This window comes from Tiliqua scincoides, chromosome 2 (genome assembly GCF_035046505.1).
Source record: "Tiliqua scincoides isolate rTilSci1 chromosome 2, rTilSci1.hap2, whole genome shotgun sequence".
NCBI lineage: Eukaryota > Metazoa > Chordata > Lepidosauria > Squamata > Scincidae > Tiliqua > Tiliqua scincoides.
In genome coordinates this window covers 125055029-125080145 of record NC_089822.1, presented here as the reverse complement: position 1 = coordinate 125080145, position 25117 = coordinate 125055029, and the positions used below count along the sequence as shown (strand labels likewise).

Genomic DNA, 25117 nt, shown 5'->3' with positions numbered 1-25117 from the left:
GTGCTCCTACACATCAAAATTTAGTATTATACCACTGGTTGCAACAAATGGTTTAATTAAACCCAGCGTATCTCATCCATTCTTCCTCACCCCTCGATCTGGTTCAACACAGAATTTGAACTTGTGTTAGTCACAGGATTAAGCATTTAATTAAAATGATATGGTCCATCATGGATTTGATTTCCTTTCTCTCTTCTCTCCTTCCCCTTGCTGCTTTCAGCAATCAGTTCAAGAAGTTTCCCCAAATGACCTCATACCACAGAATGCTTTTACACCGGGTTGCTGCCTATTTTGGCATGGACCACAACGTAGACCAAACTGGGAAAGCTGTCATTATCAACAAGACCGGTAACACAAGAATGTAAGGCAAGAACAGGTTTCATTCAGTCAAGGGTGATGGTGGAGGGAATAATGATGCTAGTGCTTAACATTTATATTTTTCTCTAAAGTGTTTGTTTAATATTATGTGAGGGGCCAATCCTATCCAACTTTCCAGCACCAATGCAGCTGCAATACAGCCTGAGATAAAGGAACAAATGTTCCCTTACTTTGAGGAAGCCTCCATGACTGCCCACCCCTGCACTGCAGGATGAAGTGCACACCCCACTGGTATGGCTGCATCAGCGCTGTAAATAGGATTGAACCCTCAGTAATAGGATAGGATTGAACCCTCAGTAATCAGTAATCCTTACAATTCTGTAAGGTAGATAAATATTATTAGTGTTAGTGTTCGCTTTAGATAAAAACAAACTAGCTTGCCTAAGGTCATGTGCTGAGTTCATGACAGTTAAGAGCTGAACCAGAAATATCCTAGGCCAGTGATTTTCATCCTTTTTCATCTCACAGCACACTGGCAAGGCACTAAAATGGTCAAGGCACACTGTCAGTTTTTGGACAACTGACAAGGCACACTGTTCTGCCAGTGGGGGATTCACATCCCTCAATGGCCTTACCAATAAATGACCCTCTCTCAAATTCCTGTGCCACACCCGGGGACCATTCATAGCACCCCAGTGTGCCACTGCATGGTGGTTGAAAATGGCTGTCCCAGGCTCTTAGGGTGCAGTCCTGAACCACCCTTGGGCTGGCGCTAGAGGTGTTGGCTAGCCAGAGGTGGTAGGCCAGCACATGAATGTGTGCCAGCGTCCAGAGGCTGAATCGGGCACTGTTGTGCCAGGAGAGCAGTGAGTTCGCATTGACAGAGCCAGGCCAGCGCAGGGGTCTAGGGAGGGCAGGGGGAGGGTGGGACATGGGCGTTTCAGGGTGGCTGGCAGTCAGGCAGTGTTGGGGTCAGGATCTGGAACTTAGGCCGGATCGTAAACCCCTTGGGTGACTTGGCGTAGTACCTGGCTGCTTGGAACCGCACCACTGATTTAGGTGCAGCAGATCTGAGTAACCCCATTGGGGCTTCTGTTGCATTAACCAGGGTAAGGGAAATTAATTCCCCTTGCCCCAGGCTGAACCGCAGCCAGCCCCAACCCTGCACTGGAGACAGCACAGACTCATTGGCCTGCCTATTCTAGTGCAGGTTAGGATTGGGGTGCCCATGTCTTAGCCACTGCGTGAACTTTAAAGGCTTTTGGTGTGTTTTCTGTTTCTTAAGAGGGGGCCCTTGCATGGTCCCTTCCCTTCCCATCAGTGCACCAAAATCCACTGCCCACTGTTTATACTTGTTCAGAGAAGTTGATAGTGTGATGATGGACTGCAGATGGCCTAGGGTTCCCGCAAGAAGATGAGCAGGAGGTGCAAGCCTCTCCATTGTTGTGTTGTTGTTCCCTGCCCCCGCCTGAACTTTAGGTGAATCAAGCAGGCAAGGGAGCAAGCACTTGAGTGAGCAAGAGTTAAGTACAATAGATGGGGTCAATCCAATGGGGTGAACTGCTGCTTGTTGCTCAGACAAAGCATAAGCTTGACGCAGAAACTTTAATCATCTGGAAAAGCTAGTTGGTTGGTAAAATAATTCTGGGGAATACAAAAGGGGTGGCACAGCACAGATTCAAAGACTGCCAGTTATAGTATCACCTCAGAGGTGTCACTGTTGTAATTATTGTTATTATACTGCCTTTCTCACTGACTCTCACAAAGAGTGAGAGTCTTACAGACCCAGGACAGTTCACATAGGCGGGCTATCGCTAAACCCCATTTTTTACAAATGGAGTTCTTATAATTAATGTTCTATGACAGTGGTTCCCAAACATTTTAGCACCAGGACCCACTTTTTACAAACAACACACTACTGAGATCTACTTAGCTTTATGAGACTAAAAAAAAAAGTCTCGCTTTACCAGTCGCTCAAGCCTTTGGTTTTATCCTTTTTACCACGGTGGGGCAGGGAGGTGCCTTCTGAAGCAGTGGTTCTCAAACTTAGAGGAAACTTTACCCCATCAGTAAGTCTTTGTGGGGAGGGGCTAGGGCAGCGACATGATCCCCAGGATAGCGCTGCTAAGGGGGGGGCAAGGAGGGTGCTTGTGACTTACTTTCAGAAGGCAGGGCTGCAGAAGGTGCGGGGAGCCCTGTGTAGCCCTGCATAGTGCTCCCCGAGGCTTGGAACTTTCACTGAAAGTGGGAGCAAAGAGCCTCCTGCAAAACGGAAGTGCTTTGCGCCCACTTTCAGTGAAAGTTCCAAGCCTCGGGGAGTGCTGTGCAGGGCTACGCAGCTCTCTCAGCACCTCCTGCAGCTTGCTGCAGCCCTGCCTTCTGAAAGTAACTCACAGGCACCCCCTTCGCCCCCCAAATGGATATGATCCTGGGGATCCTTTCCATGGCTCTCCCCTTCCCCCGCCCCTTAAAGGGACGGGGGAACCTTTACACAAACTGGTGGGTCACTACCCACCAGTTTGAGAACCACTGTTCTGAAGCATTTGAGTGCCACATTCATTGAATCGGGACCATTCTGGTGTCCTTGTGTTCCCTTCACCTGTCATTTTATAAGAACCGACACGTGCTTGCCTACTTGTGAATAAATGCACATATGTGGCTCACTTTCCACAGGACTCAATACATTTTCCTTGTCAGCTGGGGAGGGGGGATTCCTCCTCAAGAGTTTATTGAGGCCTGTGTTCTTCAGATTGGGATCATTTTGGTGGTGTTTTTTTTCCTTGACCTGCCATTCAAAGTGGACTGAGACATGTTCACCTACTCACAAGCAAATGTACACATGCTCCTCCATTAAGGATTTCCTTGTAAGTATCAGCTTGTCAGTTTCATGACCCACAGTTTGGGAACCACTGTTCTATGAGAAGCTCATAGAGAACCCTCATGGAGAACCTTCCATTCCAGATGTTTTTCGTCACTGTGTGGGCGCCATTCTTTTTGCTGCACATGTGCCCTCTGAGCTTGTTTGTCCAAGTGCCGTTTATGAGTAACCACACCTTTTGTTTCCTTCCTGTCCAGGTGAGGACAGGGTGGGGGGGGGGTTGAGAGAAATGTTGATGGAGTCTCTAATTTTCACTGTCCCTCCTGATGTTGAAAGTTTGTTTGGGTGTTCTCCACAGTCCTGAGCAGAGATTCTCAGAGCACATCAAAGATGAGAAGAGCTCCGAGTTTCCACAGAGGTTCATCCTAAAGCGAGATGACTCCAGCATGGATCGAGACGATAATCAGGTGAGAGGCTACATTATGCATGCTTCTCCTTGAAGAAGGGCAACTCTTCCGGCTTTTTTGCTTTGATCTTACTCTTTCTGGGCATGGAAGTGTGTGTGTGTGTGTGTCACAAAATCCCTTCTGTCTGCCATAATGCTTTCCCTGTCAGCCACATTTCCCAATGGCCACAGCTTCCCATTACATCACCCCAGTTCAGTAACCCCCAAAATTGGGATAAAGGTGTTATAATTATACAAACAGCCATAGAAAAAGTGAATTTCAAGGCACCAAGGAACAAAAAACCAGAGAAGCCAATTCTGCAGTGGAGCTGTCAGGACCCTATGTTTTTTAGCAACACACCTGGAGACTTTTGGAAAGGGACTTTTTTGTTTCTTGTAAGGGGGGGGGGGAGAAGTGAAGAAATTTGCTGTGGGGGGAAGATTTTGTTTTGAGTGAGTCTGCTTATTGCAAACTGATGAGAAACAGAGACCCAGGCTGTAATCCTAAACACTCTTTCCTGGGAGTAAGACTCATTAAACACAATAGAACTTACTTCTGAGTAGACATGCATAGGATCTTGATGCCAGAGACTGTTTGTCTTATAGTAGCAACCAATGTGGGATGCCAAAAAAGAAAAAAAAGTCAGGAGGAAAAAGGAGATGGCTGAAAAGTAATGTGTATTTTTATTTTTTTCATCATGTTTGGAGACAAAGCTTGACTGATCAAGTGTGGCTTTTTTTTTCTTTTTGGAGGGTGGAAGGAAGAAGAGAAAGAGGTGATGATCCTTGGCTAAGCTGACAGAGAGAGACCACAACCCACCACCAAAGTAGATAGCGGGGGGCATGCTCGCACATACATCCTGACTGAAACACACACACAGATGCCACCCCACTTTCCCCAGACTAGACAGAGGAATGCAGTCTGTGGCATTTGGACCCTCCCTGCACTCCGTGACTAAGAACGGACTGAGAGTCCAGTCCTGTGCATGTCTACACAGAAGTAAGTTCCATTACTGTCAGTGGGACTTACTCCCAGGAAAGTGTGAATAGGATTAAGTTCTGGGCTTCCTCCTAGGTGGAGGGAAGCCCCACGCAGCGTGCACTTACTTGTGGAGCCCCCTCTAGCTTAGGGCTTCCCTCCTGGTCTGGAGCCTGCCAGGAGGACGATGCACACCTCTCTCCTGACTGGGAGGGAAGCCCGAAGGTAGAGGAGGCTGCACGCTGATCAAATGCAGCACCCCGCTGCCCGACCAGCCTTCTCTTGGGATGCTCCAGGGAGGATCCGGCCAGCAAGCATGCTCAGCACGGGACCACGGGAAACCTGTTCTAAGCATGCTTGCTGACGGGTCCTCTGTGGAGCTCAAGGGAAGCCCGACACTAGAGAAGGCTGGCTGGCAACGAAGCTCAGAGGTGCTGCATGCGTTTCCAGCCAAGCGTTCCCTAGCACCAGAGGGAAGCCTCATACTAAAGAGGGCTTGGCTGGTAAGCACACGCAGCGCTGCCTGGCCAGCCTTCTCTGGGGTCGGGCTTCCCTCCTGCTTCAGAGTGAACCCAGCCAGTAAGCAAAGTCCCACGCTGAAAGTGCTTGCCGGTTGGATCCTCTCTGGTCTCGGGCTTCCCTCGGTCTGGAGAAGTCTTGGACCTGGCACACTCAGCACAGGACCTTGCTTACTGGCCAGGTGTTCTCTACAGGAGGAGGGAAGCCCAACTCTAGGTCCTCTCTGGCCCTGGGCTTCCCTCCCGGTACAGAGAAGGCTCATGCTCTCCAGCCAAGCCTTCTCCAGACCAAGGGATGCCCAGGCCAGCAATTGCACTCTGCACAGCACTGAGCTTGATCGCTGACTGAGCCTTCTCCGAACTGGGAGGGAAGCCTGAGGCCAGAGAGGGCCTTGCTGCTAAGTGCACGTAGCGTAGGAAGCTGAGATTGCCTGGCGACATCTCTCACCGGAGGTAAGCTTGACGCCAGGGAGGCTCCACCACCCACCATGTTTCATACTCCCCCCACCTCATACTGCCCCACCTACCTTGTTCACAGCTGCAGCTGCTGCTTTTTCCAGTAAAAACAGCAAGTAGGGAGGCCACCACGTGCAGCTGAGCAGAGCTGCTATGGCCACTTCTCTCCCCAAGATGCCTTGCAACACCCCTGGAGACTTTCCCCGCCTCCCCAGGGCATCACAATGCACAGATTGTAAACCTCAGGACTAGGTCATAGGGCTTCATGTGTGAATAAGGCTGCAGGCTTTAGTTGCTTTAATTGAATCACAGAATCACAGATTCAATTAAACTCCAATTGCAGTGGGGCTTAAAAGTAAAGCACTTGCTTTCTTTATTTTTGATGCTGTTTTAGTTCTGGGGTTTTAGTGTACTATGATGGGAAGAAGAAAATGAGAAGCCTTCCAATGGAGAGCTAACCTACAGTGGAGGACTAGATATTGTTATGATGTAAACCCATGGGGCTTCCCACCCTGTGTTTCCCTTGTAATGCTGGCGGCATTATCACATTTACGAATGGTGTGCCTGCCTGCTGTGTGAGTGGCATGTTTCAGAACAGTGGGAATTGATTTACTCTTGGCTACCTAAGATGACTGAAGCATAATAATTCCCATTTGTGCTCTTCAAAGGTAATGGCATCTTTCAGAGGCGTTTCCTAAAGCTAAAGGTGCCACTCTTAAGCCATTTTCTGCCCAACGCTGCATATATGCAACAGGGATCAAATGTGTACACCTGTGGGTTGGCAAAATTGGGGTTAATATAAGAGGTGTGCCAGTTGAGCTTCCTAAATGGGGTGTGCCTCCAGCATGTATCATATACAGAGTAACTCTGGGTACTTGTAGGCCACCCCCAGCCTGCTTACTGTGTTCATTAATGAGTTGCTCACTGCATGTTTTTGTTTCACCGCCATACTCAGTGTGCGACAAGCACTTACCGTATTTTTCGCTCCATAAGACACACTTCCCCCCCCAAAAAAGTGGGGGGGGAGTGTGTGCGTCTTATGGAGCAAATACTGCAAAAAAGAGTGCACGTTATGTTATGCTTCATGCCAGTTTATGCTCACATTCACCCTAAGAAGGGGGAGGATCTTCATGCCAGTTTATGCTCACGTTCACCCTGAGAAGGGGGGGGATCTTCATGCCAGTTTATGCTCACGTTCACCCTGAGAAGGGGGGGGTATCTTCATGCCAGTTTATGATCACATTCACCCTAAGAAGGGGGGGGGGTGTCTTCATGCCAGGATGGATGGAATGAGAATGTGGAATGGATGAACAGTGGAATGAGCCACTGTTGACCTGTTCACTTTACATGGTTCAAATGTTATTCTGTTATAGTTTATTAAATATTTTATTACACTATTTGGTTCAGAATATTTTTTTCCTCTAAAAAATAGGTGTGTCTTATGGTCAGGTGCGTCTTATGGAGCGAAAAATATGGTAACTAAGCTGAAACCTCTTTGTCAATCTAGATCAGAATTCCGTTACAAGATGGACGCAGGAGCAAATCTATAGAAGAGCGAGAGGAGGAGTATCAGAGGGTTAGAGAACGCATATTTGCACGAGAGGTGAGCATAGATACTTGGATAAACATATAAAGCTTTACATCTTCTGTGGGGCTCCCCTGTGGTCTCCCATCCAAGTTGCTGAGTTGGTCCACACCTGTTTAGTTCAACAGTATTGCAGCATCAGGTGTTCCAGACTGTTTACTGGACCTGTGAACATGGATACTGAATGAATCTCTCCTTTGCATAGATTTCCTTTTGTGTATTACGCATTCCGTTTTCACGTTTAAGGATTTTTCCACTCTCCATCCAGTCAATGAGGAAAGGTCCTAGGGACCAGTATTGCTTCTCTGCCCACTGATCTGTGGGTATTGTTGCTTATTTAAAAGAGAACCTGGCTTCCAGAAGATGTTACAGCCTCTATTTTTTATCCTTAAGCTATTGTGTGTTCCGTTATTCTCTGTACTTTGAAATATACTTACAGTTGTAACAAATGCATTAGGCATCCTTTTAATGTTGAGTAATTAGATGTACTTAGCACTTAGTCTGGGATGGAGGAGAAAAGTGCTTTCTATTGTTCAAAACTGAGTTAGCGTTGTTTAACTAACATGATAAAGCAGAGGAGGCTTCTACTGCTTAGTGGCAGGCATTTCTCCAAGAAGAAACTGTACACACACCAATTACAGACCTGGCCCTGGTGCTGCCTGGGGCCAGGACTGCAAAATGCTGCCCCCCTACCCAAAAACGTCACTTCAGTTTTCCATGGAAACTAGAAGTGCTGTTTTTTTGTTTTTTGTTTTTGCAAGCAGCATCCCTGGCCCTTAAAAGGCCTTCTAAGGCCTCGAAAACAGATCCAAAAACTGGTTTGAAAAAAGAAAAAAAACTGGTGGTGAGGGGAAGGGTTGCAGCAGTGCCCCCTGACACCCCCTCCCCCGTATGCTAGTTTGCACACACTTTTAAAATGAAATGGTGGGCCTCTGAAATATGGACTGATTATTATTAAGAATATATATCAGTTTCCAGCAGAAGTAATTCACAAAGCAGTTTAGTCAACATCGTTGAGCAGCGGGTTTTTCCCCACTTTTGCCTTAAAGCATAGTGTCTAGTAGCATCCTTTGATATAAAATCACTGTGATCTGCAATGTCTGGCAGTCAGAAGGGCCACAGGTCTCCTGCCAATACCTGCCTTCTGTGACATCACAGCAGAATAACCACTGGTTTTGAGGAAGCAGAGAAGAGAGAGGGAGAGCAAGGAGAAAGCTAAGTGAGGAGGTGGGAGGGGCTGAACTACAGGACCAAGAATGTTAACCATTCGGGGATCAACATTTCATTCTCATTTCTAGGGAGAAACAACTGTCTTTAGTCTTGTAATCAGGGTGTCTTGGTCAATGTGAACCTCTCTCATGTGAATGGAGCTTAACCATTGTGGGGCCCATTTTAAGTGCCCTGTTCTGAGGGAGAGATGTCAGAATGTCTTTCAGGTGTTTCTCATAATTGGGATGCCTTGGAATACGGTGTATCAAATAGCAGATCCTTAGGTCACATGAAACCTAGACTTCATTCACAGATTGCAGCTCTTATTATAATTATAGAATTTTTTTTAATGGATGTCTTCCCACCCCCAAACTTTTAGTGAGTCAGATGCCCTTAGATTTCAGCCTTCCAAAGCCATTGTCTTATGAGTTTTCTTATTTTTGTTTCTGTTTCAACTCTCACGGTTGCGTCTGCTGGTAGTCGGGCCAGAACGGATTCTTGAATGACAGCAGGTTAGTACATCTCATGTATACTTTCTTCCGTTCGTCAGACTTTCTTAAGGGGAAGGGTCCTGTAACTCCATAACAATGCTTTTCTTTGATGTTAACCAACAGACTCGCCAAAGAAGGCTTTTCCTCTAGCTCTCACAAAAGGCGGCAGATCTTTAGGTACCTCTGTGTGATTTCTTGCATACATTTGTCTTGCAGAGCGAATTCGCACCATGCATGGCTGCTTGTGGAGTCCTTCAAGTTGTCATATCTTTTGCAACATCAGTTTGTGTATTTTCCACAATCAGATGAGACTAAAATTCCTGCCTACTTAACAGGTTATATTGTTGCTAGTGCCCAAGCATTTACTTAGGGTGTAAGCCCCATTTATTTCAGTGCAGCTTATTTCCAAGTAACTGTGTGCAGGATTGCAGCCTTACAGAGGCTAGGGATGGGGATCAGTAGAAACAACCAAAATGCTTCAGACTGGATGCAGTCTCCTCCTTGTTCAGTTGGAGCTTTAGGAAAATTTAGTCTCAAATCTTATGATATAATTGCCTTTCTTTAATCTCTTGTGATTGGGTACTGTAATGTGACTTACAACAGAAATTTCCTAGATATGCACTTTAAAAATTAATTTCATGTGGGCTAAAAGAGGCAGAAAACTGTTGTATTTCAGTGAAGCTTCTGTAGTAGCAATCACAAATAAGTCAGCAGAGATTTCCCAAGAGAGAAAAGAACTTAAGATTTACATCTTGGCCCTGTCAACACTGCAGATGTAAATTCTGATGATGTCTTCTCAGTGGGGTAGATTTTTATAAGGCAAGCAATGTGCTGTGTTCTGCACAGACTTCCCCTCCCAAAGGTATCACTGCTGGTTGGTTTAACGTATACCCCACTTAAGCTGTTGCTCCTCCAGTTACTTGTGGGCAAAGAGGATGACAAAGACCCATTTCTTGGCCAGCATCAGCAGAGTCATTGCTTCTCTTCCCACCAAAGAGAGGCAACTCTACGTCTGTATTTTTTAAAAAGCATAATGATCTGTAGCGGTTACATTGCCCCTTTCTGCATCATCTTGGCAATCTGTTAGTGCTGTTGCTAACAAGATGGGAAAGCACCAGGTTTGTATGACTGTTCAGGTTTTTAGACAGGGAAATTTGCAGAACGTGATTATGAGCTTAAATACTGGGGGATGTTTCTCAGCATTCAGCTTGGTGATGGATAGCAATACCTTTTTCCTCCAAAGATTTTCAGGTATTGTTCATGGTGTCTAATAAGCATTCCCATCAAAGGGAAAAACGTTCGAGGGGTTTGAGTCAGCTGAGAAGCCAAAGAAAAGTCAAGTCATCCTGGCCCTTGGTCAGTTATTAGGCTTCTTGATGGGGTTAAAGGGCACCATCCAAGTGGAGCTTCGTCAGTTGAGCCCCCCACCCAAAAAAAGGAGTTGTAAGAGGGCACACTGGCTTCTGATTTCAGTGGGCTTTGCCCCAGAGAAGCTCCTGATATATGTTGTGTCCAAGGTATCTCAGAAGTTTGTTCAGCCAAAAGGTTCCATTTGCTGTTCTGCAACTCCAAGTCTAGTTCCTTTCCATCTACTTGAAATTCACTATTAGGATGGTTTCTTTTCCAGTCATTGTCCAACTCTCCCACACAGGAGGGAAAGCTACAGAAGCAATAGCTTTTGCAAGTATCCCCCGCTTTCTTTTTCCAGCTATTGCTTAGCAAAAGAAATTGCAGTGCTTATTGACTTCCCCCTCAATGTTTGTTCTTTCCTTTTGTGGACATGTCATTGGCAATGAATGGCATTTTTAAAAAACAGCATATTTCCCCAAGTGATTTTTCATCATCTCAGAGAACTTCTTGGGTTCTGTGTTAATTCCTTTAGCAATAATAATGCTTGTCGTACTGCATTTGGAGAACAGTTGCACTGGCTCCTGAGCTATATGGAGGAGAAATCTGGACATTTGTCATTTTTCATACAACAGTCAGAGTTATCTGTCATCCAGGTTTGCAAAGAGACCCTTCAATCTACCATAAGAAATCTGGTCATCTCTTCTTCCCACCCTTCAGGAAAGCTGGTTCCATCATGCCAAGCTTAACTTGGTTTGTCGTTTACATCTAAGAAACACAACCCTCTCCCACTTACCATTCCAGCTCTGTCTTATCACAGAAAACAAGGAAAGAAAACAAGATGTTAACTCAAAAGAGAACTGCTGGCTCTTCCCACCTTGACAAGCAGGGATTTAGTTTTGGTAAACTGAAACACAACCTCTGAAATCTTGTCTCCAGATCTGACTGAAGGCCCTTGCCCATGATTGGAGCTATGCTACTTGGCAGCAGCTGCAGACAGGTTTTAAGCATCTGGCCTCATTGAAATCCATTTTTATACCAATCTACCAGTGTAATGTGAAGCTTTTTTGGATTTGTGAGCTTAACGGTGGGATCTTGATATAAAAAAAAGAAACCAACCCAGTAAGCGACTGATAGAAATTTTTCCTTATAATCTGGTCTGGCAACATAGTCACCAACGCCACATGTGGTACCTGAAGCACTGTTGTGCCACTAATGGAGTCTTGTAAGTAGAATCTTACCTTTTATCAGAAGTTAACTTTTCAGAGCAGTAAGCCTCTAGGCCTCTGTGGGTATGCAGATGAGGTTGAGAACACAGAAACATGATACTGAAAGACCTTGTTATAAGGCTCCTCCACACCTATTTTATTTTTCCAATATCAAGATTGCTAAGATCATATCATGATTGGATTTGTGGTGCCAGAGCTCTTGGTCACACCAGTTGCCTGAAAGTGTGTGATTAAAATTATGTGGTAATTGTGTTATTGGTACAAATAAAATACATGAACTGACAGTAGCTATCCGGCTCATGGAATCTTTTCAGCGTGGCACTTTACCAGAGAAATGGACTGTTACTTCATCACTGAGATTTGTAGTGCTTTACATAGTGGTGGCGGGTGGGGGTCCTCTGTTAAACTATTCTCATGGAAGCCTAGGCATTACTGGTCATGAAGTGCCTTATCTGCTTTGGGTAGCATCCTGACAGAAGCTCATGCAAGTGTTCTCAACTCCACCGCTCTCTTCCAAAGCCCACCAAAAGCCACTGCTGGGAGTCAAGGGACTCTTGGCTTGTATGTATGGGATGCATTATGGAAGGAGGCTGCAGGAAGAAGGGTACGTAATCAAAAGCTGGAAGGGGATCCCAGAGTAGAGCACCTCCACTTGTGGTTCTTCTCATGGCTGCTGGTTATTGTTCCCCTGTAAATCCTCACCCATGCCACATCCCATGCTGCTGCCAAGAGTCCCTCAACTCTCAGTGATGGCTTTTCAGAGGCTTTGGAAGGGAGTGATGGGGTTGAGAAAATGACTTCCAGTTGTATAGTTGCATGAGCACAGGTTAGAGTATTACCCTTTATTTACACACACCTCTGTGCGTTAAATCTAAACTGACACAGACTCTCCTTCTTTCTGTCCTATCCTGTCCTGAAATTCAGAAACAGTTTTTTGTATTTCCCTTTCTTGCCGGTCAGTCTTTCAGTGTTTGACATTTTCCTACTCCTGGCTTTGCAATGACTGCCAATTTCCCTTTATTTATGTTTTGAGCTGCAAGATGATTTCAAAGAAGTCAGATTCAAGGAGCAGGATAGGAATAGTTTGCATGGGAAGTTTTCTCAAATAGTTCTGTGCTGCAGAAAGAAAGGATCTAAGTTTTCTGGGACCCTGTGCTTCAGCTTTCGTTATTGTTAATCTGTCCCATGCCTCTTGTTTGAGAGAGGTAACTCCTCTGTTGTCTGGTTGGGAACTTATATGAGGGCTTTATCAGCACACGCTTGCGTTCAGTATATTTTTTCCTACCGTGGGTCTGTGCCTTTGCAGATCACTTGGTCTGTATGCCTCTATTTTTGAATACCATTGAGCAACTGATACAGACTATTCTGCATGTGTAGCAGCCCATATTGCCCAGAGCAGCCTGTAAAACTCATCCGCCTTCGTGTTAATGCATTCGAGGGCCAGCTCTCACTCCCCTGGGTCTGCCCTCCTCAGTGTAGCTACTCATGCTCGTTTTGTCTGTTCTTCCCTAACACCAAATGGTACATTGAAGTCATAAATGTTTAGATGTACTATATCTTTTTGACCTCTGGTGGCATTAAATGTTGTGATCTCTACTGTAGGGGTAACCGGGATGGGCTCAATCGGACCTCAGGCAGCCGCCAGAGCAGCACAGAGAGTGATATGAAGTCGCTAGAGCCCCGGCCATGGAGCAGCACAGACTCGGATGGCTCTGCCCGCAATCTACGGCCTCCAGTCACCAAAGCCAGCAGCTTCAGTGGCATTTCAATCTTGACACGAGGAGACAGCATTGGTGGCATCGGCAAAGGGAGCAGCACCAGCAGGACTGTCCGGCCAGGTATCGCTTCCCTCTTTTCCCCACCCACCACTCAGGAAGAATGGGAGGAATTTCAAGGGCAGCTTCGAGCCTGGGCTGAGGTACTCCTGAATTGAAACTAGTCCTAGCCCAATAAGAAATAATCTGAGAGGTTGCTTTGCTTGGTCAGGAGATGCCACATAAGCTCACACCTTCCTATACATACATTACCTGGCAGTGTATAAACGAGAAGCCCTAAGCATCAGAAGACAGAAGCCACCAAGAGAGAAGGGAGTGCAGCCTAGTGACTTACTTCTCAAGGCTTGGGAAACGTGCCAGGAGTGGAGATTGTCTGATCATAAGGCTCTCCTGCAAACTCTGTTTTGTTCCAAAAATAATGTTGATCTCCTGGAGAGGGTCAATAATAATAATAATAATACAGGTATTTATATACCGCCTTGCTTGGTCGTCAGATTTCTCCTCAGACTTTATTCAAGGCGGTTTACATAGGCAGGCTATTTAAATCCCCTTAGGGATTTTTACAATTGAAAGAAGGTTCTCTCTTTCAAGAACCACAACATTCAGGTGTTTCAATCCAATCTGGCTTCACATTCTGAGCTCCATCCTCCCACACTCAGAGCAGATGGAATAACTCGGCTCAGCTTGCCAGCTGCTTCAAGATCGCACGGTGCCAGTGGCCTCGAACTGGCGACCTGCGGATGTTTTCTTCAGGCAAATGGAGGCTCTACCCTCTAGACCAGACCTCCTGAACATCTTTCCAAAAACAACTCAAGTTATAACCTTGGTTCTTTTCCCTTCAGTGGCTTCTTATGTTAATCAATAATGGTGACTGAGGCTATAAATTTGCAGCATAATCCCATAAATTTGCAGCATAATCCCAGTGGGGATTATGTCCATCAGAGGAGTTTAATTTGCAGTTAGCTGTATACCATATGGAGCACAACCGTGTCACCAAGCGTGTTCAGCCTTGCATTTTTCCTGTGGTTGATGTAGCCCCCCCCCTTGTTTGTTTGAAAGTTCCTAAACCCAAAGATATGTTTATTTCATGGAACATGCCTTTGCTTTTCCTGTCCAACCATAGTTGATGGGTCTTACTCCCAGGACAGTGTGCATAGCACTGCAGCCTTAGAGCCCAATCCTAGGCACGTCTACTCAGAAGTAAGTCCCATTATAGTCAATGGGGCTTACTCCCAGAAAAGTGTGGATAGGATTGTAACATCCCTCGCCAGCTCCTGCTGTGGCTGCTTCCTGTTGGGGACCAACTGTGAGAAGTCCCAGGATTGCCTCCTTTGCAGTCAGGGTCAGCCTAAAGGAGGACTGCCTGGTCTGTATGTCAGAGATTAATATTCTCCTTCCCTGCATGATAGTTGCACTTCCCAGTATTGGGAAGCCAAACAATCACATTGTTAATTAATCTTCTCTTGTTATTACATATTTATTTTTTGTGTGCATGGGTGGCATTAAGTATTTGATTGATTAATCTTATTACAAGCTTAATTGTATTTTTGGGGGTGGAGGGTTGCATGTGGTCCCCGATGATTCCAATTTTTACTTCAGTGGTTCCTGGGCTTCTAAAGGTTGGGAATCACTGTCCTAGATGCCGAATAAATCCATAACAGAAGGAAAGTGTTATGGAAAGAATAAATCCATAACAGAAGTGTTGCAGTGACCCTTGGGGGAGCAACCAAGCCCCCAGGCTAGGTTGCTGGGGAAGTGCAGGAAAGAATCAAGGAGCCAAGGAAGAGACGAGAGACAGACTTTTAGATTCAAAGCAGAGAGAGAGAAAAGCTGATTCTACTAGCCTCCTCCTGCGTTTTTATTGTACTTGCAACATTAACAGCTACATTCAGTTCTCAGATAAGCCACATTAGAATCTCATACAGGGGTGAGAACAATGGGTGCTTCTTCACAGAGTGCTGTATCAGCTATTGTCACACTTCAGCCTGGGAACTAGCACCCCTGTCGGTTTGCCGTAACAAAGGGGGGGTTTGCCCGCAATTGCCATATTACCAAGGCTTTCTGTGTGCTTCTGCTTAAACAGCACTAAAACACCACACAGAAGGATAAGTGAATCATCTTTGGATCCAGGAGAACAGTTTACTGTAAAGCAGTTTACTGTAAAGCACTTGCTACTGAGTAGAGCCTGCAGTCTTCTGGAGGTCTCAGTCCAATGAAGTGTGCTCTGTTTAAAGCTTGCCAACCCAGTGGTTCAGGGCCACTTCAATTGTAACAAATTTTGTGCAGAAGGGAAAAAAACTCTGCATGTCATGTAGGGCATCACATTTAACAATTTTAGGTATTTTTCCCTTGCTCTGTGTGTGTTCAATACGCAAGGACTAAGAAGCAGTGGCCAGTCATAGCTTTGTAAGACATGCACACACATTGTAATAGACAGATGCACTGTGCTCTACAAATGGTTTCTCCTCAAACAAGTGCTTTCCATAGAGGATGCCACATTTGAAAGCAGCCCTCAGTATAACTCTTAGAGCACAATCCTAACCCTTTTCCAGCACTGACATAAAGGCAATGCAGCCCCTAGATAAGGAAACATTCCCTTACTTTGAGGATGCTTCAGTGAGTGCCTCCAATTGCAGGATGCAGCACATGTCCCATTGGCACAGCTATGCCAGTGCTAGAAAGTAGGTTAGGACTTGGGCCTTAGTCTCCAATTCTTTATTGCTGCTTGTGTATGTGGTATTAGTAGTGTGGATGTAGGAAGGCAGTAGCGGGGGTGGAGCACACTGTGGCATCTTCCAGTGGATGACCTCAAGCCACACAAGTCTGCTCAGTGTTAATGGATGTTGTCTGTACCTGTGCTTGCTGGGTGAGTCCTTCAAGTTATATATAATAATAATAATAATAATAATAATAATAATAATACAGGTATTTATATACCACCTTTCTTGATCGTCAGATTTCTCCTCAGACTTTATTCAAGGCGGTTTACATAGGCAGGCTATTTAAATCCCCGTAGGGATTTTTACAATTGAAAGAAGGTTCTGTCTTCCAAGAACCACAACATTCAGATGTTTCTTTCTGATCTGGTTTCATATTCTGACCTCCATCCTCCCACGCTCAGAGCAGATGGAATAACTCGGCTCAGCTTGTCAGCTGCTTCAAGGTCGCACGGTGCCGGTGGCCTCGAACTGGTGACCTGTGGATGTTATCTTCAGGCAAATGGAGGCTCTACCCTCTAGACCAGACCTCCTGAACATCTTTCCAAAAACAACTCAAGTGATAACCCTGGTTCTTTTCCCTTCAGTGGCTTCTTATGTTAATCAAGAATGGTGACTGAGGCTATAGAAACACAGAGACCCTGTGTAATTCTTCTGAATAGATAAGGAATGCAATCTTGTTCTGAAGTTTTTTGTTAGTGCTCAATCCAATAATAAGCATCGATTATTTTCGTTGGTGGTGGCTCATAGGACAGCAAGTTAAGAGAATTTTCAAGCATTCATCTGCCATGACTAGAATGATTATGGATCTTGGGAAAAGGAAATTACTGAAGAGATGAGCAATTGGTCTCTTCAGCCTGTTAATGGGGTAGGGAAATGTGAGTGTAAAACTACTATTGCCTCACCATCATAATAAGAGAGAATTTCTCAAGGAGGGAGGGGAAGGTCCACTTTCTGGAAACACAGAATGAATTGAAAATAAATCAGGGTTGCTGTTATATTCAAGATGGTTATCCTGTGCAATTCATTGTTTTAGTGTTGTGAGAAACTGTTATCAGGATTATGCAAATACAAGGAGGAGAAAGAAGCATAATGGCTAATTACTAGCATTTCATGGAAATGGAATCTCATGATGTTTTCTTCCTAGGGAACTTGCTACAAAATTGTGAATGGAGACAGCCTAAATGTTAGGCTTTTTTGACATTTTTGTGCTACTTGTGTCACAATATTTTAAGGCTCAAGGAAGGAACAACAAAATGCAGGACTGCAGAATTCTGATTCATGGCCACAGTTCAGGGTCCCATCAACTATCTTAATTGTCCTCATGTGAAACTATGCCTACACTGTACCACTGCCCAGTCCAAGTGCAGTTTTGATAGAAGCAATGTGTTCCCTTTTCACCCCCTTTCAAAAATTGCTTGAAAACACATCCCATGTTCTCTTCCTGTCTTTTACATACAATGTGAATTCACTCAACCCTTCCCCACCCCAAAAAAAAGTGGGATGGAAGAATCCTGTGCTGAGGACAATGGACTTGTATGATAACAGGAAAATGTGCCTTTCCAAAATGCGACCCTGTAGATAGGTAGAAAATACACAACTCTGCAGATTCATCTGATGTGAACATCTCTTTGCCCAGTGGCCTCAAATTTGAATGAATTAGTTTCCAAGCCCTTCTCAGTTGCTCTGCAGCATTTCCAACCTTCCTTCCACATGCAGGAATGAATGATGCTTTTACAGATGTACCAGTTCCTCTCCTGTAGCTCCCGAACAGGAGTATCAGTCAAGGAGGTGGCACTCTGTAACATCATATCTTTTTTCACTGTTGCTTCCTGCAGCAGTAGGGATGACTCATTCAACCACCCATATATTCACCCTGTTTACAATCATCCTCCAGCTGAACTTCAAGGGCAGGCACAGAAACGCCTTTATTTCTCCTGCCTCTCTTTCTTTCTAGTGTGTTTGGTCGCGGAACATAAATTTTCTTTTCTCTTCCAACCATAAAGTGCAGTTCAATCCTGAGCTTAATCTTGTTGCTCAAGTGTGGATAGGACTGCAGCTCAGTGGTACAGCCCCTGTTTTGCATGCAGAAGGTCCCACCTTCAATCCTGGCATTTCCAGGCCAGGTTGGAAGAGACCCCCATCTGAAATCCTTGAGAGCTGCTTCCAATTACTGTAAATAGTGCTCAGCTGGCTGAATCATTGACCTGACTCAGTAATGGCCTAAGGGCCATTCATATGTGCCTAAGGGTTGTTTGCATCAAGGAATTTTTTCCCCCTTTTGTGTGTATAGCTCCTACCTAAAATTAAAAAATAAATGCTCATGTGTTATATTGTGGCTCTGGCACCTTTGAATTTGAAATATGTTTTTTGGCCACACGTATAGGTGTAAAGTCACAGAGGTGCAGTAGTCAAGATGGTGGTGGCAGTGCCCATGGCACTGGGGATGCATAGCTGCAGTGAGAAGAGCTTCTGCTTCGAGACCTCCTTGTAACTAGTTGGGCCACGTTCTTCAGGCTTCTCGTTCTCATTTACCTGAAAATAATATAAAATGGCAGTTTTCAATTGAAGTTGAATATCTGTCTCCCCAGTAGGTACTGTGCTTTTTCATTAGCTAGCCATCTTTCTGTTCCTCAGGTTTTGGCCCTTGTCTCTCTTGTCCTTCATCTTAATCTGTTGCTACATGCCCCCTTTTTTAATGACTGCAAAGAGCAGGAGTGAATCGTTGAGTAGCAAATTTTCTTGTGAGCATATACAGCATCTTGTCATAAGGTTACTCATGGGTAGGAGAGTCTGGTGGTAAATATGAAGAAGGAAGGTAATGTGAAAAAAATTAAGGCAACTTCATTTATAGTGGTTATTAGTGTCCCATATAATACATTCTTCAAAAAAAAAACCCCAAAAGTAATGTTTGTGCTCTGACGTATATACAATCGGGGAACTTGTTGAAGAAACCCCCAACTGGTCATGACCCCCTACAGCATGTTGGAAAATATGTTTTTCACTTTTTGCTATGCGAAGCAGCCTGAAGTATATAGTGATTATCCTTGGACAAAACTTAGGAGTCCTTATCCACTGGATCAAATGCAGACAAGACATCAGCTATCCCTGACATACCCCAGAAAGTATAGCACTCACTCTTAAGTATGGCTTCCGTTCAGACGTGGAACAAAGCAGAACAATTACCAGAGTTCTTTGTACTCTTATCGTTCCCTTGTGCTGTGGATTTTATCCAAAGGATGGTCCAAAGTGCATTGGATTGGGACCTGAGAGATGTTAGTTCAGTTAGTTATTTGCATGGTTATGTCTGTAAAATATTACCTGAAACCTTTGTACCCTTCAGGGAAACGGTGATAACAGTAATTCTTTACCTTACGGAGAGACGGTGGAGTAAAAACCAGATAATATCTGAAGTTGCTCAGATGCAGCAGTGATGATGATCACACAACGACAGGCACACACAGATTTTGAAAGCCTGCCTGTAAGAGTAGGGAAGGCGCTAAGACTTGCGCTAAGACTAAGGCTAGTATGTTGAGATCTGATGAGATGGCATTATCCTTGTGTCATAGAACTGAAAACACAAGAGAAGGGGATTAACAAATGGTGCTAACTGGTATTTTTTGTCCTTTCTTGCTGGTGTAGTATCATGTGCCAACCTGAACCTGGATCATGCAGATCTGGTTTCACCACCTCTCTCAAAGACCTCACTGTGGGAGTGACTGAAGTCACAGCACACAAATTGGTGCTAAATACGCACTTATATGCTGCTTTCTCCAGTTGTATGTCTGTTCTCAAGACGTGTTATGCATACACCCTGCCCCGCACTGGGAGTAATATAAGAATTGTGTGTCAGTTAAGAGCGAAATTCTGTAGCTCTCTTTTTTAAAAGCTATGAGTAGGATGCTTCTTCCATAACATTTATCTAAGAGCCCTTTGTACATATAGGAGAATAGAAATAGACTATTACTCGTCCTACGTTTACTTGTGCATATTAGCTTCTTGGTATTGCCGTTGACTGTGTATGATGTGACATCATCATCACTGCCAACGTGATTGCTGTTTTCACCCACAAAATGTGTGTGGGGAGGTGAAAATTCAGTGGATTTATGTAAATATTCCACATACTTTTTCCAATGAAGGGGAGCATTACTGTCAGATGAGGGAGGAAACAAAATATGTATCTTTTCATTTCAAAAGGTGAAATTGCCCATGGTGCCTTTTTGCAAAAATGAATCTTCTTGGAGATACTGAAACTTCCTAAAGTGCAAGCTACTTCCTTTTGGAAGTATAATATAAACCTTGTCTTGTATTAGCTGGAGTTTAAGTGAAGCAAAATGTGGTTAAGCGAAGTAAGGAGTCCTGCACCAAGGCTAGCACGTCTCTTTTCAGAAATGAAGCAGCATCTTTGTGTCTTTGTGAAGGTCTTTCTCTAAGTACACCAGAAGCCTGCAGCCAAGTCTCCTCTGCTCAGCCTGGCCGAGGCCTTTTGCCATGTTCTGCTCAGCAACAGCAGCAGCATCAACCACTTCCACCCACACCCCAGCAACAGCCAGCGATGAGTAATCACATCATATCACAGGTGAGTCATTGTTCAGTGTAACCCAGTTTTGGAGAGCTCTTCTTCCATGGATCCTTGTCCAGGAAATGGCACCAGAATAGTGCTTGGCGCACAATCATGCTTGAATAGAGCTAAAATGGTTTTATTACTCTGTACACAAATTGGTTCTTCTGATCTCTCCCCCCCCCCCATTTAATCAGAATGTAGCACAGAATTTGGATCTTGTTAACCAAGTCTGGCTTCCCACCATTTACATTTTGGGATGACCCAGCCTCTGTGCGCAGGATTGTATGGAGATCTGAACGTGGTACTTGCTAGGAAAAGTGGTATCAGCTGCAGAGATGTGCCTATTTTAAGACAGGGCTGTGTATACTGCGCGTTAAATCAATCAGTTGGATTCTGCAATCTGAATGCATTATTCAGATTGGTTCCACTAGCCATGAGCAAAGGCAAGACAGGCATGAAGGGCACTTGAAGTCCTACTCCTTGGCCCATGGCAGTCATAACTAGCTTCCCTCTGGCTTCTGAGCATTTCCAACAGGCATTTCAGTTTATTTGTTCTCAACCATAAGGACTGCAGATTTGCTCCCCAGTACCAAAGGAAATTTTTAGGTCTTAAGGTTGCTTGAATAAAATTCCTAGTATTTAAAACGGGGGTGGGGGGCGTAGGAAAAAATGCACAACTAAAGCATTAGAACCCATTAATGCAGACAAGCTCTGAGACTCTCAATGTGTGCAAAGGAGCACAGTGTAGCATGGGAAAGCCCTATCTAGGTATCTTACATTGTGTCAGGCAGACATGGTAGGTTTATTTCACTGCAGAGTAGACTCAAATCAATCCACTGGCACTGTTTTTGGGGGCATCTGTGGTCTGTCAGGAGCAGATGTACTCAAGGAGTTCTTCCTATTTGTGAAGAGAGTACTGTGATCAGATGTCCTAGAATCTGGTCAGTGCCTCCTGCTTTGTAGGGGCCCTTGGAATAGATGGCTTGAGTGGACTGATTTTCTCCTTGCCGTGGTTATTACTGTCCGTTCCCTTTCACTCTCGTTCTGACCCTGATGCGCACTACTGCTTAGTAGGAAAGGGCAAAGCCAGTGGAGGTTGCTGTTCTGTTTCATTGTTCACATGCATAGAGAAGATAGGTGAGCAAACAGTGACAGCAAGGAGGAGGAGCAGGGTCTCCAGGGGTTAGCAGCAGGCCTCCTTCTTAGGTGTGAACTTTAGGCAGATGCCCAACAACACTAACCCCAATGCTAAGCCCACTTCGGAAGGGCAAACTATGCCTGATGTTTAAAGCATTATTATTATTATTATTTCCGACAGGCTTATTTTTTCTTCAGTCAATAGCACCTGATCAGGGCCACCTAACAGATTTGGAGCCAAGGGCAAAGGGGGCTTTAACCTTACTGCCACAGTTGGGATCTGTAATCCCCCCCCCCACACACACACACACACAAAGTATGTCTACTTTGTAGATTACAGTACTTTCTCAGCTTGCATCTTCTCATGTTGCAAACAGTCTGATGATTGCCCATTACGGTAGCTTGGCTGCATGTGTATCTGGAGAACTGGAGAATTGGTTGCATCCTCTGTGCCGCTCTGCATACTGGAACTGTCTGCACCAGCCACAGCAGAGGAGTGGAATGTGTTGACTCTGGGGCAGGGAAAGCCTCTCTTCTCAGGTCTGCCAGAGTTGGTGTATCCCTTCCCTTACCTTTCGTTCTGGCTGTTTTCCCTACTGCTGTATTTGTGTCTTCTATCTAGAAAAAAGGTGCCTAAGGGGGAACATGACTGAGACATACAAAATTATGCAGTGGATGGATAGAGTAGATAGAGGGATACTCTTTTCCCTCTCATACAACATCAGAACCTGGAGACATCCACTAAATTTGAGTGTTGGGAAAGTTAGGACAGACAAAAGAGAAGATTTTTTTACCCAGCATGTAATTTGTCTGTGGAACTCCTTGCCACAGGATGCGGTGATGGCATCTGGCCTAGATGCCTTTAAAAGGGGATTAAACAAATTTCTGGAGGAAAAGTTCATCACGGGTTACAAGCCATGATGCAACCTCCTGATTTTAGAAGTAGTCTATCTCAGAATGCCAGATGCAAGGGAGGGCACCAAAATGCAGGTATCTTGTTGTGTTGTATGCAGCCTGAGGCATCTGTTGGGCCACTGTGAGATACAGGAAGCTAGACTAGATGAGCCTTTGACTTGATACAGCGGGGCTCATCTGATATTCTTATGCCTACGTACATTGTCAGAGGGGGGTGACCAGCTTCTTTCCCATTCCCCAGTTTTCTTCATTTGCCGCAGAGAGCAGAAGCATTGAAATATTTGCCTAGAAGGCTCTCTTCTCTATAACACAGATCTTATAGATTTAGCTCCTTTTTCATTTAGGGGGAAAAATGTGCTCAGTTCTATCCACCTTTCCAGTGCCGATGCAACAATGCTAATAGGGTGTTTGCTGCATCCTGCTTGGGGGGCGGGGGGCGGGGAGGACAGTCATGGACGCCTCCTCAAAATAAGGAAATAGTTTCTTCCTTTACCTCAGGGTTGCCTTGTGGCTGCATCAGTGCTGGAAAGTTGGATAGGATTGGGCTCCCAGGTTAGTAACTTTTGGAGTGGAGGAAACAGTGTCAGTCTAGGAAAGTTGATGGTTAGAAATTCCTGAAGAGGGTCTTTTGGAGCAGAGATGTACATTTATTTTGAGACCTGCCCAGAGTGGGAGAGTGGATCATTTTTATATGCCCTATGTTTTGTTTTTGTTTTTGTTAATATGAATGGTTTCGGGGAAAATGGAAATATATGCAATACTTCCTTACCAGACCTAAACTTTACTACGTACGAGGGTTGTATGTACTTCCAGAGCATAAAATATACTATATATGATTTAAAGCAAAACTGTTGAGTATATTTGTGAAATACAGATGCCTTCATTTTATTAAAACAATAATTGTAAATATGCCCAGTGCTGGTGATGGAGCTGCTGTGCCCTGAGGCATGGAAGAATATATTGTCTGTTTGCTACTTGGGAATACAGGAAAAAAGAAATAGTTTCTTTTTTCAGGTTCTATTAGGAAAGTGGTAAAGCCAACACTATTATGAGCTGAGGCTTAGAAATTGTGTGGAAATCTCTGCATTTTTTTGCAGAAAAAGAGAACTCATATTTTTTGCAGGAAAAGGTCAGAAAATATCTCTCTAATGGGATCATGGAATAGCGATACATTTGGCTATTCCATTACCCTTCATAACATTATCTAAAAGATTGCTGTTTCATCGTCATACATGGTGAATTTTAAATTAGTCATCCTTATTTATTAGATTTGTAATCTGCTGAATCCCAGAAAGCTGTAGAGCCTTGAAAATAATAGCATAAATCAAGGTGATTTCTCGAACCAGATTTGAAAGGGGGAAAAAAACATACTTTTCCTAAAACATTTTTCTTGGGCCTCCCCCATCTCTAACAAAGAATTCCACCAAGAATATACTTGCTTTAAAACAAAAATCTTTTTTGGGGGGTGGGAATGTAAATAGCAGGGTTAATGTTCTGTTTTCAGATTATCACTCTTTGCTTGTGTTTGGGCAAGGAGCCATGCAATTTCATCTTCACCTATCAAATTGTAATAAAAATTCCTAAGGAAATGTTTGCCAGACTAAATCCACAGTGCACTGCTTTACTTCTCCCCTCCCCCATTTCCCCCCCTCAAATGAGCAGTTTGGATGAATTGACTTCTGTAAACAAAGTGTCCTGGTTTGGTTTAAATGTTCAGTCATGATAGTCTGAATGTTGGCCAGAATTTTCCCAGCCAGAACAAAACAAGCATTTTACACTGTTGGGGTGATTAGAACTACAGTAGGACTTGGTAGGAATTTCTGGGAGCCAGGTAGGAGAGAAACTTGCTTCCTGACTCTTGTAGCAAACCAGATATTGGTCACCAGTCCCAATGTTTAGGCTCTTGGGTGCTGGATTTTCAGACTCTTGATTGTGATGGAATGTTTGCATGCATGGTGCATCTTGAATTTCTTAGAGATGGGTATCCAGCCTCTTGCTACTCCATTACCTTTCCTTTTGTAGAGCCAGACTTTTCCACAGCACCTGTTTTCGTTTTCCTCTGAAGGAGATGACAAACCGGTAGCTGGCATTGCCTTTTTCTGTCCATATATACAATGACTAACTTTGTTGTGTCTTTTTCTTCCTTTTTTTTTTTTCTCTCTCTCTCTCTCCTCCACCCTTTCCTTCCACCCATTTCTGTCCCATTCCCACCCCTCGGTTTCCTTCTCCACTCTCAGCCGGTCCCAGCTCTGCAGCCCTCTCCGCAGCCTGTTCAGTACTCTCCAAGCTCCTGTCCCCAAGTTCTCCTGCCAGTTTCTCCACCCCAGCAGTACAATATGGTATTAAATTCCCCACTTCTTAGACCATCTCTTTCTCTCTCTTTTTTTTCCTTCTACATCCTTGATATGTGTTCGTGCTTCACTTTGCTAAGGTTGTCTGCATCTCTGTGCCAAGCTGGAGAATGTGAGCTTGAGGGGAAGGTGTAAGGGTTTCTCTAAGTGTCAAACAAAGTTTACAAGCTACCAGGTAGTAGCATTTTTGGTGCTTAGAAGGAAATAAGATAATACCCTTTTTTATTGATTAGCATTTGGAAGAGATGTAGAGAGGAACTGCC

The 25117-nt window shown here is 44.6% G+C and overlaps 1 protein-coding gene across 9 annotated transcripts in view; it reads left to right on the top strand.

Annotated features, from left to right (window-relative positions):
- Positions 1 to 25117, top strand: part of R3HDM2 (R3H domain containing 2) — a 161127-nt gene that overhangs the window by 111042 nt on the left and 24968 nt on the right. For 7 of the 9 annotated variants that reach the window (XM_066614315.1, XM_066614308.1, XM_066614312.1 and 4 more), the window contains 7 exons: positions 221 to 361; positions 3495 to 3603; positions 7042 to 7137; positions 8809 to 8840; positions 12998 to 13233; positions 20309 to 20466; positions 24741 to 24842. In XM_066614315.1, coding sequence (XP_066470412.1) covers positions 221 to 361; positions 3495 to 3603; positions 7042 to 7137; positions 8809 to 8840; positions 12998 to 13233; positions 20309 to 20466; positions 24741 to 24842 — 874 coding nt within the window. The remainder of the gene's footprint in view (positions 1 to 220; positions 362 to 3494; positions 3604 to 7041; positions 7138 to 8808; positions 8841 to 12997; positions 13234 to 20308; positions 20467 to 24740; positions 24843 to 25117) is intronic. The other 2 variants (XM_066614317.1, XM_066614316.1) reach the window with 1 other exon arrangement.